Source organism: Macrobrachium rosenbergii, chromosome 54, assembly GCF_040412425.1.
Source record: "Macrobrachium rosenbergii isolate ZJJX-2024 chromosome 54, ASM4041242v1, whole genome shotgun sequence".
Lineage (NCBI taxonomy): Eukaryota > Metazoa > Arthropoda > Malacostraca > Decapoda > Palaemonidae > Macrobrachium > Macrobrachium rosenbergii.
This window is the reverse complement of record NC_089794.1, coordinates 4,510,001-4,521,284: the sequence shown is the minus strand read 5'-3', so window position 1 is coordinate 4,521,284 and position 11,284 is coordinate 4,510,001. Positions and strand designations below refer to the sequence as shown.

Below are 11,284 nucleotides of genomic sequence, written 5' to 3'. Positions count from 1 at the left end.
TCCTTCTATTTTTCTTAGGCCTCTTATATACAGGTGGAGGTCTAATGGGTTTATTGCCTTCACCAGCGAAGCTGATCAAATGCTACGTTTTCGAACGTTACCAGTTTATGGTATCATCATTGTTTTTTTGGGTAAACCAGTGTTGAATATAATAAGGTTTGCTTTGTCTGCGTTTCTTTATTGTTCTTTGACCTGTTAATTTTAGGCCCATGGAATATAACTTCACTTGCTTATTTCACCATTTTTTTTTTTGCAATAATTTTCAAGTGTGGATAGCACCCATGGAGGGAGTCTATCTGGGGCATCCTTAGTTTTGGTTAACCGCCTCAGTTGCCTTCATTGTATGTACTTCTGAATGTAGGGCATTTTACTCGCTTTGCAGAGTTAGCTTGCATATTTTGAAGCTCTGTGGGTTGGAGAGGGTCCGGATGTCCATTGAGCTCTTGGTCAGGGGACCGCGCTGGTCTGATCGATTCAATCTCATGTAAATTCTGTCCAGTTTTTCAAGTCTCACATAACATTGCTGTAAAACTTTTCATGGCAGGGTTGTGAGTGCTATTGCTCTCAACTACAAGTGAGGCAACTTTTACATCAAGATTTTTTTACCCATTTCTTAAATCCTACCGCTAAAACGTTTGGATTTTCTTAATTTACAATTTGCATCGCCTTTTTCCTAATATTTTTGCCTTTAACTATAAATTTCTTCTTTCTGGTATTTTTTAGCCTTGATTATGACAACCTTGCAAACTGTAATGCACAGCAGCAGAGTCCTCATAATAAGCTTCCTCGAAGTGCAGCCATTTGAGAGAGGGGATGGGCTCATACACCAGTTTTTCTCTGTGCAAATGACTGCCTTTTGAGGCCTTCTATTTGAATGCTTTTCAACCTTAGTGTGCCTCGCTGACTTACATCTTGAGTTAGTTAGTATTTAATTCTATATAGTGGAAGCTTGCTACACGAGGTCATGACCTATTGGCTTATTTGATAAGAATTTCAGCTTATTAAGAATTTCAGCCATTGAAAATTACACTGCATAAACAGAGGAAATTAAAACGCACCAAAGATATTTGATGAACTTTAATGAGTGACTTCTTATTTCAACCTGTATTTAATTTTAAAGAGGCAACAAATTATTCCATTCTAAAATGTTGTGGTCTGACGATGGAATCTGACGTGTGTAAAACGCCCTGGAACTCTACGAAGCTTTCCGAACAATAGGCTTAACATACTGTACTTGATGAGGATCACAGGTTTATTTACATTGGTGCGAAATTATATCTGGCTTTCTGTTTCGGGTCAAAAGTTATAATGTCCCGAAAGAGTGACAGTGTTGAGAAAATGACAATGAAAAGTTATGAAAAATTACAATACTGATTATTTGACTAAGACTATGCTGACAGTATTGGCATTAGACAAATGTTTGAAAACTGACACATTTTATTGATAATTTGCCAAAATATGTTTGAAACCTGACAGAATATCATCATTGTTTGAAGACTGACAACATTAGATAACTGACAAAGATAATGTCTTAAAACTGACATAGCATCAGCAATGTGAAGAACTGAAAGTTTGCAACTTACATAAATTTGGTAATTAGAAAAAGACAATTTGAAAAAGGCACCTTATCGGCAATTTGACAAAGACCTCATTAGGAAAGTGACAGGCGACTGGCAATGAGACAACATCATTGTGAATCATTATCAGTCATCAGTAATTTAATGAAGAAAGAATTAGAAATGACGTGTTTTACCATTCTGACAAAAATCAAGAAAATGAGAGATTGTGCACAATTTTGCAGTAGAGAAACTAATCACAAACTATTAGTGGTTTTAACAAAAGAATCAACATTTCAAAAAATAAACTAAGTAATATAACACTGCCAGGTTTACTTTTCATACAAATCCAAAAATAACAAAACATCCAGTTCCACACTATTTTCACTGGTCAACGTCTCAAGACGTTTCTTTCCATATCAACGCCTCGGCACACAACTTATCACAAGACGTTTTCATACCTCGTCCTTCAAAACATTCGTCTAATGTTGCCAGTTAGGACATTCTCAAGAAAAAATTTACCTTAATAAATTTGAACTCGGTTACTAAGTAGTCTATTTCTCTACAAAGTAAGTGTTGCCATTATTAGTTGTCTCATACAATGCATTAGCATTCTTTTGCCTAACAGGTACTACCAGATCATCTCAGCTTTAAAATCATGAAAGGAATGTATCTAGACTCTAGCTAGGACTATAAAAAAACAAAATTGGGGAAATGAAAAGAATGTTTTCATATTCCATTCTAACCTAAATTATCCTTATTTGATTCCCAAATAATGACCTACGAACACCAAAAGAAATCATTGACAGCTGTCAATCGGTTATCAATTTTGACAATGTCATTACAAAATCATTCTCTCCATTTCAGGTTCCCAAATAACAGAAGAGTTATAAGGAAGCCCAAACATTTTAGTCAAAATCGCCAGCAGGTGGGATATAAAACGTAGCCTTCCCGTCAAAATAACCAAATAATAAAGGAAAAAATAAAAGATTAGACACTAAATCTCGCGTGTTTATGAACCATGATGTGTTATAACTATGATAGTTAAACATAATGTGTTTTCATAATCATAAAGTTACAAACCTCCGGCCCTATTTCCAATTAACGCCAAGCTTTGGTGTAAAGGTATTAACCAGCAGAGATATAAACAATTTGGGTCGGTGCCGGTTATGAGACTAATATGACCTAATTGGTACATGAAAAAATTGTTGAATCCAAAATTTTGAACTTTGGCCCAAAAATCCCTCCATTTTATTCGCATGAATGGAAAAACTGAATGGGTTACTCCACTGCATGTTAAGCTCTCTAATGATTGATGAATTAATGAAATTCAGTGTATAACGTCCACAGTGAAGAAAAGCTTGTATGTCTTTAACAAGATTAAGGTGTATCTAAGAACTTTATTTATAAATAAGCCTGCAAATTTTCCATTAATTGGCCATTTAGCTCTATTGTAACTTTTCTGAAAGTATTCTAACTAAGAATTTTATTGCTGTGAGAATGTGAAACATCTCAACGCATTATTTTGCTTATAAATATTGGTTTCCTTTTGCTGTCGGTTTAACGCATCTTAGCAAAATATCAAGTCTGGACCATTTAAAGTTATCGAAAAATAATAAAATGCATCATTCTGGGTATGGTATTATCATAATACTTTTTCATGAGTTTACTCTATACTATATTTTTTCCAAGAGAATCACAGAAAGTCCAAAAGTTTCTTGTATATCTGATGGATTTCTCCTGGGAAATCAGCTCCCAGATACCCTCTGCTAATATTTGTCTCTTATATCAAAGACCATCAGCTTCTATAAAGGATATTAGTATGTCGACCTAATTTCCAAGTGGGCCAGTTCACTGATGGAGTTGGTAAACCACTATATCCTCGTTAAGGCTGACTATAATAAATAACTTCTGGCAAACTTAGTGCCTTGTTAAATGCTCTGACCATTCAGAGCATCCATGGAATTGCGCTAAACTCTACGGAGGTTACATTTCCTAACATGATAAGCTTGCGGGAATATTCTTCCCATTGGACAGGAGTTAAGTCAATACTAACTTTTGACGAACGTATCTGGAAAATAAAAATAAATATCACTCAAACTTTTTGCCTGATCAGTAAATTTTCCTTATATCCAATTCTACACTGGAAGAGTTCACGAGAAGTGGCAACAGATTATAACAGCAGTTTCAGCAAAATTTCACAATGCACTTGACTTTTCCTTACATTAAAAAAACAGAAGGGAAATCAAGCTCTTCAGAGTAGTACTTCTACCAAAACTGCCAAATAAACTTCAACAGATTCGTATTTCAGGTGTTTGAAGTTAATATTAACACAGTGGGATATATGTCAAAAGCTGTCGCATTCAATGAACGGGCTGGTTTCGCATTTGCTTTTCCAGTTGTGGACAACCTCTAATCACTGTTTATATATTCTGCCATAGTAAGTGATTTGATTATAAGAAATGAAGCAGTGCAAACAGCATAGTTATTATGTCTACATCTTAGAGTCTCGGGATATCTTAAACTATTAACATCCTCAGAGTATAAGTCACAAATTCACAAGTCCTTTCCCGAATGGGGTTCTGTGTTAGCAGATATAGAGTAGTATACGTACATAGTCTATGTGTGAGTGTATATATATTTATGATATCTAACAAATTATCATCTAAAATGCATGTTATAAAGGCATCAATAGCACCGTTAAGATTTATTTGTTTTTTTATATAAATTCAATACTAACTCAAAAGGCATCTTAAAAGAAATATCTTGTGAGAGTCCTGTTATATCCAGGTTTAAAGTATATATATATATTTTTTTATCGACGAACTCTAATAACAAGTCATGCATTAAATTTGCAGAGTGAAGATTCAATTTCAAAGTTATGTGGTGGAAATCTAACTGGGTACTCGTAAGTTTTCCATAAAGGATCACAATCACAAATACAGCCAAACTTAAAACATAGTAATCAAATACAATTTTATTGTTCCATTTAGGACTTGAATCCAATTTATTTTTTTCTTCGAAAGCAAAAAAAATATATGATTTTCCACAAAACACTAAACAAGTACGCCAGTAGCCTTTATCAGTGCTGAATTAGAATAATTATAACCAGTTGTGACTCTCTATGAAATGAACAACTGAAAGTTGGATTACTTACTACGTATTACCTAAAAGATATGTTTCTCAGTCATGGGATGCCAGTAGATGTAAGCAATAAAACTAGGAAACAAGAACACCAAAGCATTGTGACTTTCACTATGAGATAAGACCTATCGAGGTTGATCATATGACCTCTGATGAGCAAGAATAGCTACCAATTACAATTAATCCTCTTTATACATAATTATAAATCCAAGTGTTTTTGTTTATGTACAAGGAAGAAAATTTACATCTTCAGCTGTCATTATATTACACGAAGTGACTGAGCTTTCGTGGTTGCATAAGGCAAGAACTGGATGTATGAGAAACCTCTTTTCCATAAACCGTAATAAAATGTCTAAAAGCCTAAAATAGGTCTCCCACTACAATTTCTTCAATGTTAACTTGTCAAGAGTTTAACTTAATGACTACAGAGGGACAACCAGTCCGTAACAGTAAGCTTCAAGTACCTTTCATGATTACCCAACTCCACAACTGACAATAAAACCAAGGCCCTCATACATTATGTAACAAGTAGACATCTTAGTAAATCACTGTCTCCCAAATAAGTCCCCTGTAGTTAACAAAAACTGTAAATACAATACAAATCTATAATACATAATGGATTATTTACAATAAAGTTATCTCCCTGTATCTACAGATTTCAATGACCTCTGGTTTCTCATTGAAAGAAAAAATTGTACATTGTTTAGTACACACCACCAATATCTTCTTGATATCTTAAGCTAATAGTCATAATTATATACAAATGCACAGGAACAGTAGGTTTACTCTTATGGAAAGTATTATTTTAACCACATAAAGCTAATTTTCAAGTCACTGTAAACTACAAGTATATGATACAAGAGCAATTTGATGAATATATGAATAAAGTTCCAGAATACATCAGTGATCACACACTACAAGGATATATATACATGAATATGTGCTACATATCAAATACATATCTTCAACAGCTTTCCAGTGAACACTGATTTACAAAAGGCTTTGGGAAATACGATCTTATCTGAATGACTGTTCTTAGGAATCAGAATGAAATTCCCAGAACCATGGACATAATATGAAATGGAACATTTTTGGTAACAGAAAGGTGAATTAATCTAGCCGTGAATACATTTCTGACACAGTGGTTTCGTAGTGGTTGCTGAGTTGCTTCCGTCTAAGTTTTAAGGCAGCAGTGACTAGTCCTGTATCTGGGGTCCAAGGCTCCAGAGTTAGTGTTACAGCAGCTGGTACTTCCCATCTGGTTAAGCCACACTTCTTACCATGGGTCTGTAGCTCTTTCAGAATTGCATCTTTGACACGCTCATCAGCACACAGTTCCTCAATTGTCAGGCCCTCATCATTTACTCCAACACTTGCTGCAACTGTATGAAGCCTGTCAATACTTGGTACAACAACTGCAACTGTCTTATCTCTGGTAGAATCAGCAAAGACACAGATGTTCTCTACATTTGACAGAGTTTTTAATTTTGACTCTGTGTTACCGAGGGAGACGTACTCTCCATGCTTAAGTTTAACAAGATCTTTCTTTCGGTCAATAATTCTTAATGATCCAGTGTGATCTATTTCCCCTATGTCCCCAGTGCGGAAGCAATTTAAACCATTCTCCACATAGAAGCTTGCCTTATTTTCTTCTGGAAGGTTGAAGTATCCCTTACCCACAACTGTACCCCCAACAACAATCTCTCCTCGTGGATATGGCTTGTCTGTGACCCGGTAGTTTCCTTCTTCCCAGTCAACAAGTTTCATAAGAACACCAAGGTTAGGTCCACCTGTATGACCAGTATTAAAATCATCTTCATCCATGCCAGAAATGCATGAAGCAGTTTCTGTCGAGCCATATCCTACTTGGATTGACACACCAAAGATGGCTCTCATGGTGTCATGTGTCTGTGGTGAAAGAGGTGCTCCTCCAACAACTACTCTCTTAAGCTCACCCCCAAGCTCTTCTTGAACTCTTCTGAAGATGAAGTAATCCATAACATATGAAGTGAATGGTATGTATTCTATCCAAAATTTGTATCTGACAGTGCCATTGAAAATCATACTCTTCAACCACCCCTGCTCCTCTACTTTCTTTGAAACACCTTTAATTATGCGATCTAGTACCAGTGGAACACTATTCATCACAGTAGGCTTAGCAATTTTGGCATCTCCTTCACATCCCTTCATTACTTTGGGACTAGTTGATGTAAGTGTGTGGGGAGAGGAATATAGGATGGTTGCACCCAGAGAGATTAGAGCAATCTCTGAGCAGAGTTCCATAATGTGAGCTAAGGGTAGGAATGACAAATACCTGTCACCCGGACCAACATTCATTTGGACGGAATATGCAATAACACTAGCCAGTATGCTTGTGTGGGAAAGCTCAACTCCTTTTGGTGTACCTGTAGATCCACTTGTGTACATGATAATTGCTGTGTCTTCTGGTTGTGGAATCGGAGTGGAGATATTGTCAAAACCTGGCTTTCTTTTAATTAAATCTGTAAAGGAAATGATATTTACACCTGCTGGAAGTTTATTAACATTCCCAATCCCCTCTAGCTGATCTTCCATTACTACAACAGTTTTAACTTTAGGACACTCTGGAAGAATGCGAATGACTCTAGGCAATAGCTCGTAGGTGGTGAATACCAAAGATACTTCTGTTTCTTTGATCCCATGAGCCACACCTTCGTCAGTCAGGGTAGTGTACAGAGTAACAACACTTATACGATGCTGAAGACAGCCTATGGCAGCAGTAAGCCATTCAGCCCTTGTTTCAGCAAATAATACAACACGATCAAGAGGCGCAATACCCTGTAACCTGACTCCGAGACCAGCTGCCACTGCAGTTTCTTGAACTTCTGTGTATGTCTTCCACATGTACTCTCCAAGCTGTAATTTCTCAAAAGTTTTACCACTGACATTTGAAGTCTCTCTCTTGAGAAGCTGCCGAGTGGCCATGCATGGTTTATTGCCATGTAGGGAGGTTCCATAGGCTAAGGCAGCATTCACTGTTGTAACGCCAGCTTCCCTGAATAGCGGTCCAAGCCGTGAATCCAGAGGGTATGGCTCTCCGCTTGGAGTTGCCTTGACGTACCATCCGTCAGGCCTCTGAACTCCTCGCATCACCATCTTCTTCCTGCAAAGAAATCAAGTAAATGTAAAACCAAGTGCATAATTCATTCATAAACACTATTAAAAAATATTTTTCTTAATCCTGAAAAGAGCATTTTGCAATGTTCTCAAGGTAACTTGTTGGATTTACCCAGTTTCTCTTTTTCACTCTTAGTTTTTCGAGTGCACAACAGAAAAGAACGCTCTATAATTAATTATTATTGCACGATAAGCAATGAATAAATTGCAATGGATACCACTGAAACCAATGTTTCGTCACGTATATATAACAAACAAAGAGTGACACACAATATGGGAAAGGGTCATAAACTAACAAAAGATCAATGCAAATTAAACCGTTACGTTGAAAAAGAAGTTGAATGTAGAGGAGAGATTACGTAAATAACAAAACCCGTCGCAGCAATATCAGAAGCGTTACTTCAATAAAAGTCCTTCATGATAAGTTTGTTTACATCCTGGTCTCAGTAACGAAATAAAACCACAAAAGAAAAAAAAGAGGGAAAAGGCTAAGAGGACAATAGGAAAATGCCCTGTACCGCAAGCTGTGTTGTCGTTTCACATATCCTAGGAAAGAATTTTAGGAATGGCCTCGCAGGTGCTGGAAAGTGCCTCTAAGGTATATGTGGCACTCAACTAAAGGCTGACAAATGGCACATGCCACAGGGACATCTTTTTCTTTGCCATCTTGCTGTCGACATAAAATTCCATATCATTAATTCTTCAATCAAATATAATGACAATTTTGCCCACGAGAAATTTTATACGTTTCCTTTTTATCTAATGCAGATCTTTCCTTATTATCCCAGTAAGATATTCCTGGTTTTCGGCTATGTTATTTTTTTTATCTAGCGAAGATGCACTTAAAAGAAGTTGACACAGCAGTGAATAACAAAGAAATAAAACTGTACAAAGAAATAAGAGTAATAAGAAAGTAACAGTTGAATGAAGTTAATATGATTATAAGTCCCATCAAGCGATGAGTGTTTCTATTCGTGCTTGGGGATGAGAGCAAGAACAGTATTTGGGTAGGACGTACGCTTTGTAGTAAATGGGCACACGAGAAATAAGCAGGTCTTGATGGAGCCAAAAGTTAAAAACTAGAAAAAGTAAACTGGACCTCTGATGTGCGTGAAGGATTGGAAAGTGCTGAGACATTATTTTAAATATGCGTTAGGATATTTGAAAAATAACACAGCTGACACTGGGGCAAACAGTTTATTATATTCCTGTAGAAATGGACGAAGCGAATGATGAGGTCTTCGGTCAGATCAGAAACATATTCGAAGCCGACACATCGAATTTTTCGTGTGCTGATGCGGTCAAGAAGAAAAGTGGAAAGAAGAATCTTATAACTGTCAAGTCTATAGGTAATGAACGGAGTGTTGAAAAAAAAAAAAGACTGCTCAGGCCTAAGGAGTTGATAAAATTACTTACAGCAGATTTACAGAGAAGAAAACAGTCATGAATTTTGACACGGAGGGAGAGAGATGATCATGCGCTGAAAGTTTATCGTGTTAACGAGAAAACTACAAAAAATGTGAAGAACTTTCTCCCGAAATTATATGTCAGGTATCGAGTCAAGAGTCGAAGGAAGATCTCACAAGCAACCTGATTGCAGAATGTCGCAAACATTGAGAGCAATGTTTCCAGGATTTTTATTAAACCATCTGCTGGTATTAAGGAATTATATACTGAAATATGACCAAATTGTGAGTGATTTAATTCATAAGAATAGTGATAAGATAAAACTAGAGTGAGGAAAGATAATGTAAGAGACAGTAAGAGACTGATGTCATGTCGCCGTCTTTCTGATGTTAAAGGCACGGTCACGTTAAACAGAAATCCCCTGCTAAAGATATGGGAAGATGACCCATGCTGCGGCCAGTGTGCAACGAATTGCAGAGCAAAGGAATGCAACTCGACGGTTGAAAAAAGCAACAAATGCATGAGGTTTCGTCAGTCTGAGTGGAATCGTGCAGTAACTGAGAGATGTTGTAAAACCTGAGAGGAGATGGAGAGGATTAGGAAACGAAGCCATCTTGGAGACTGGTTGTTAGTCGTAACAAATAAATTGAGGTTTCACGAATATTAAATGGATGGATATGAAACAGTTAAAATAAAATGAAGGTAGGACTGAACGCTTGATTGCAAGTATGAAATAAGTAAAAAATGCTCCGAAGTTTCTTCGGCGCAATCGAATTTTCTGTACAGCGTGTAGTGCCGTATGAAACTCTCACCCACGGCCCATGAAACTCTCACCCGCGGACCTTGAAACTCTCAGTCACTGCCCGATGGTGGCTTATGTTGTTTGCACCTATAGCGGTGCCAGGCCAGGCACACGATCATGGCTGACTTTAACCTTACATAAAATAAAAACTACTGAGGCTAAAGGGTTGCAATTTGGTATGTTTGACGATTGGAGGGTGGATGATCGACATACCAATTTGCAGTCCTCTAGCCTCAGTAGTTTTTAAGATTTGAGGATGGAGAAAAAAAGTGCAGACGGACAGACAAAAAGCCATATCAATAGTTTCTTTTACAGAAAACTAAAAGGGTGATCTTAGGAGCCTAGGGGACGTTCCAAGGCTCAGTGCTCCAGGTACCGGAATCAGTTAAAGACTTTGGAGTGATGATTCGGAAAATCTGTCCCAGTGCTGTTTTCAGAAGCGATTAAAAACATTCAAATTTAGCGACTGTTTCACCAGCGAAGGCGAGGTCGACGAAGTGGGACTAGAATCAAGACAGAACCAGTAAACCAGACAGGCATTCCAGATTCCAAAAGCAATTGTTTTCGCATTTCAAACACCTCATTCAAACCTGTTATTCATAAATTAGCCGTCCCAAATTCCAATTGCAAGTTTTTCACGGTTATTCTCTTTACCCAAGACATCAGTCCAAATTGCTGTTCCCAAAGAACTCCCACCTTGATTACCAGAAATCCCCGTGGTCTGATATCCAAAAATAATCATTCCCCATTATTAAAAAACTATTCCCAGTTCCACGTGGGAATGTGTGCATTTCATATATGTATCCATTCCCCATTCTTAAAAATCTATTCCCGGTTCCAGATGGGAATGTGTGGATTTCATGTATATATCCATTCCCCATTCTCAAAAATCTATTCCCGGTTCCAGGTGGGAATGTGTGCATTTCGTGTATATATCCATTCCCCATTCTCAAAAATCTATTCCCGGTTCCAGGTGGGAATGTGTGCATTTCGTGTATATATCCATTCCCCATTCTCATCCAAACTATAACCAATTCCGATTTCCAAAAATTAACAATTTCTCTTTGGAAGAGCAATTCTCCTCTAACTCTTTCTCCATTACCAGGTTAAAAGTGATAAGGAAAGCGAATAAAAAACACAAAAAACAGCCGTTTATTCCTCGGAACCGTTCAGGGCAAGATACAATCTTGCTCTCTCCCATTACGACAGGGATTGGAAT

At 37.1% G+C, this 11,284-nt stretch overlaps 1 protein-coding gene across 4 annotated transcripts in view; it reads right to left on the bottom strand.

The window, feature by feature from the left end:
- Positions 1–1,062: 1,062 nt before the first annotated feature.
- LOC136834738 (long-chain-fatty-acid--CoA ligase 4-like) overlaps positions 1,063–11,284 on the bottom strand; it is a 77,770-nt gene continuing 67,548 nt past the window's right edge. For all 4 annotated transcript variants that reach the window (XM_067097334.1, XM_067097333.1, XM_067097336.1 and 1 more), the window contains one exon: positions 1,063–7,842. In XM_067097334.1, the coding sequence (XP_066953435.1) occupies positions 5,811–7,835 (2,025 nt within the window). In that variant the 5' untranslated portion in view covers positions 7,836–7,842 and the 3' untranslated portion in view covers positions 1,063–5,810. The remainder of the gene's footprint in view (positions 7,843–11,284) is intronic.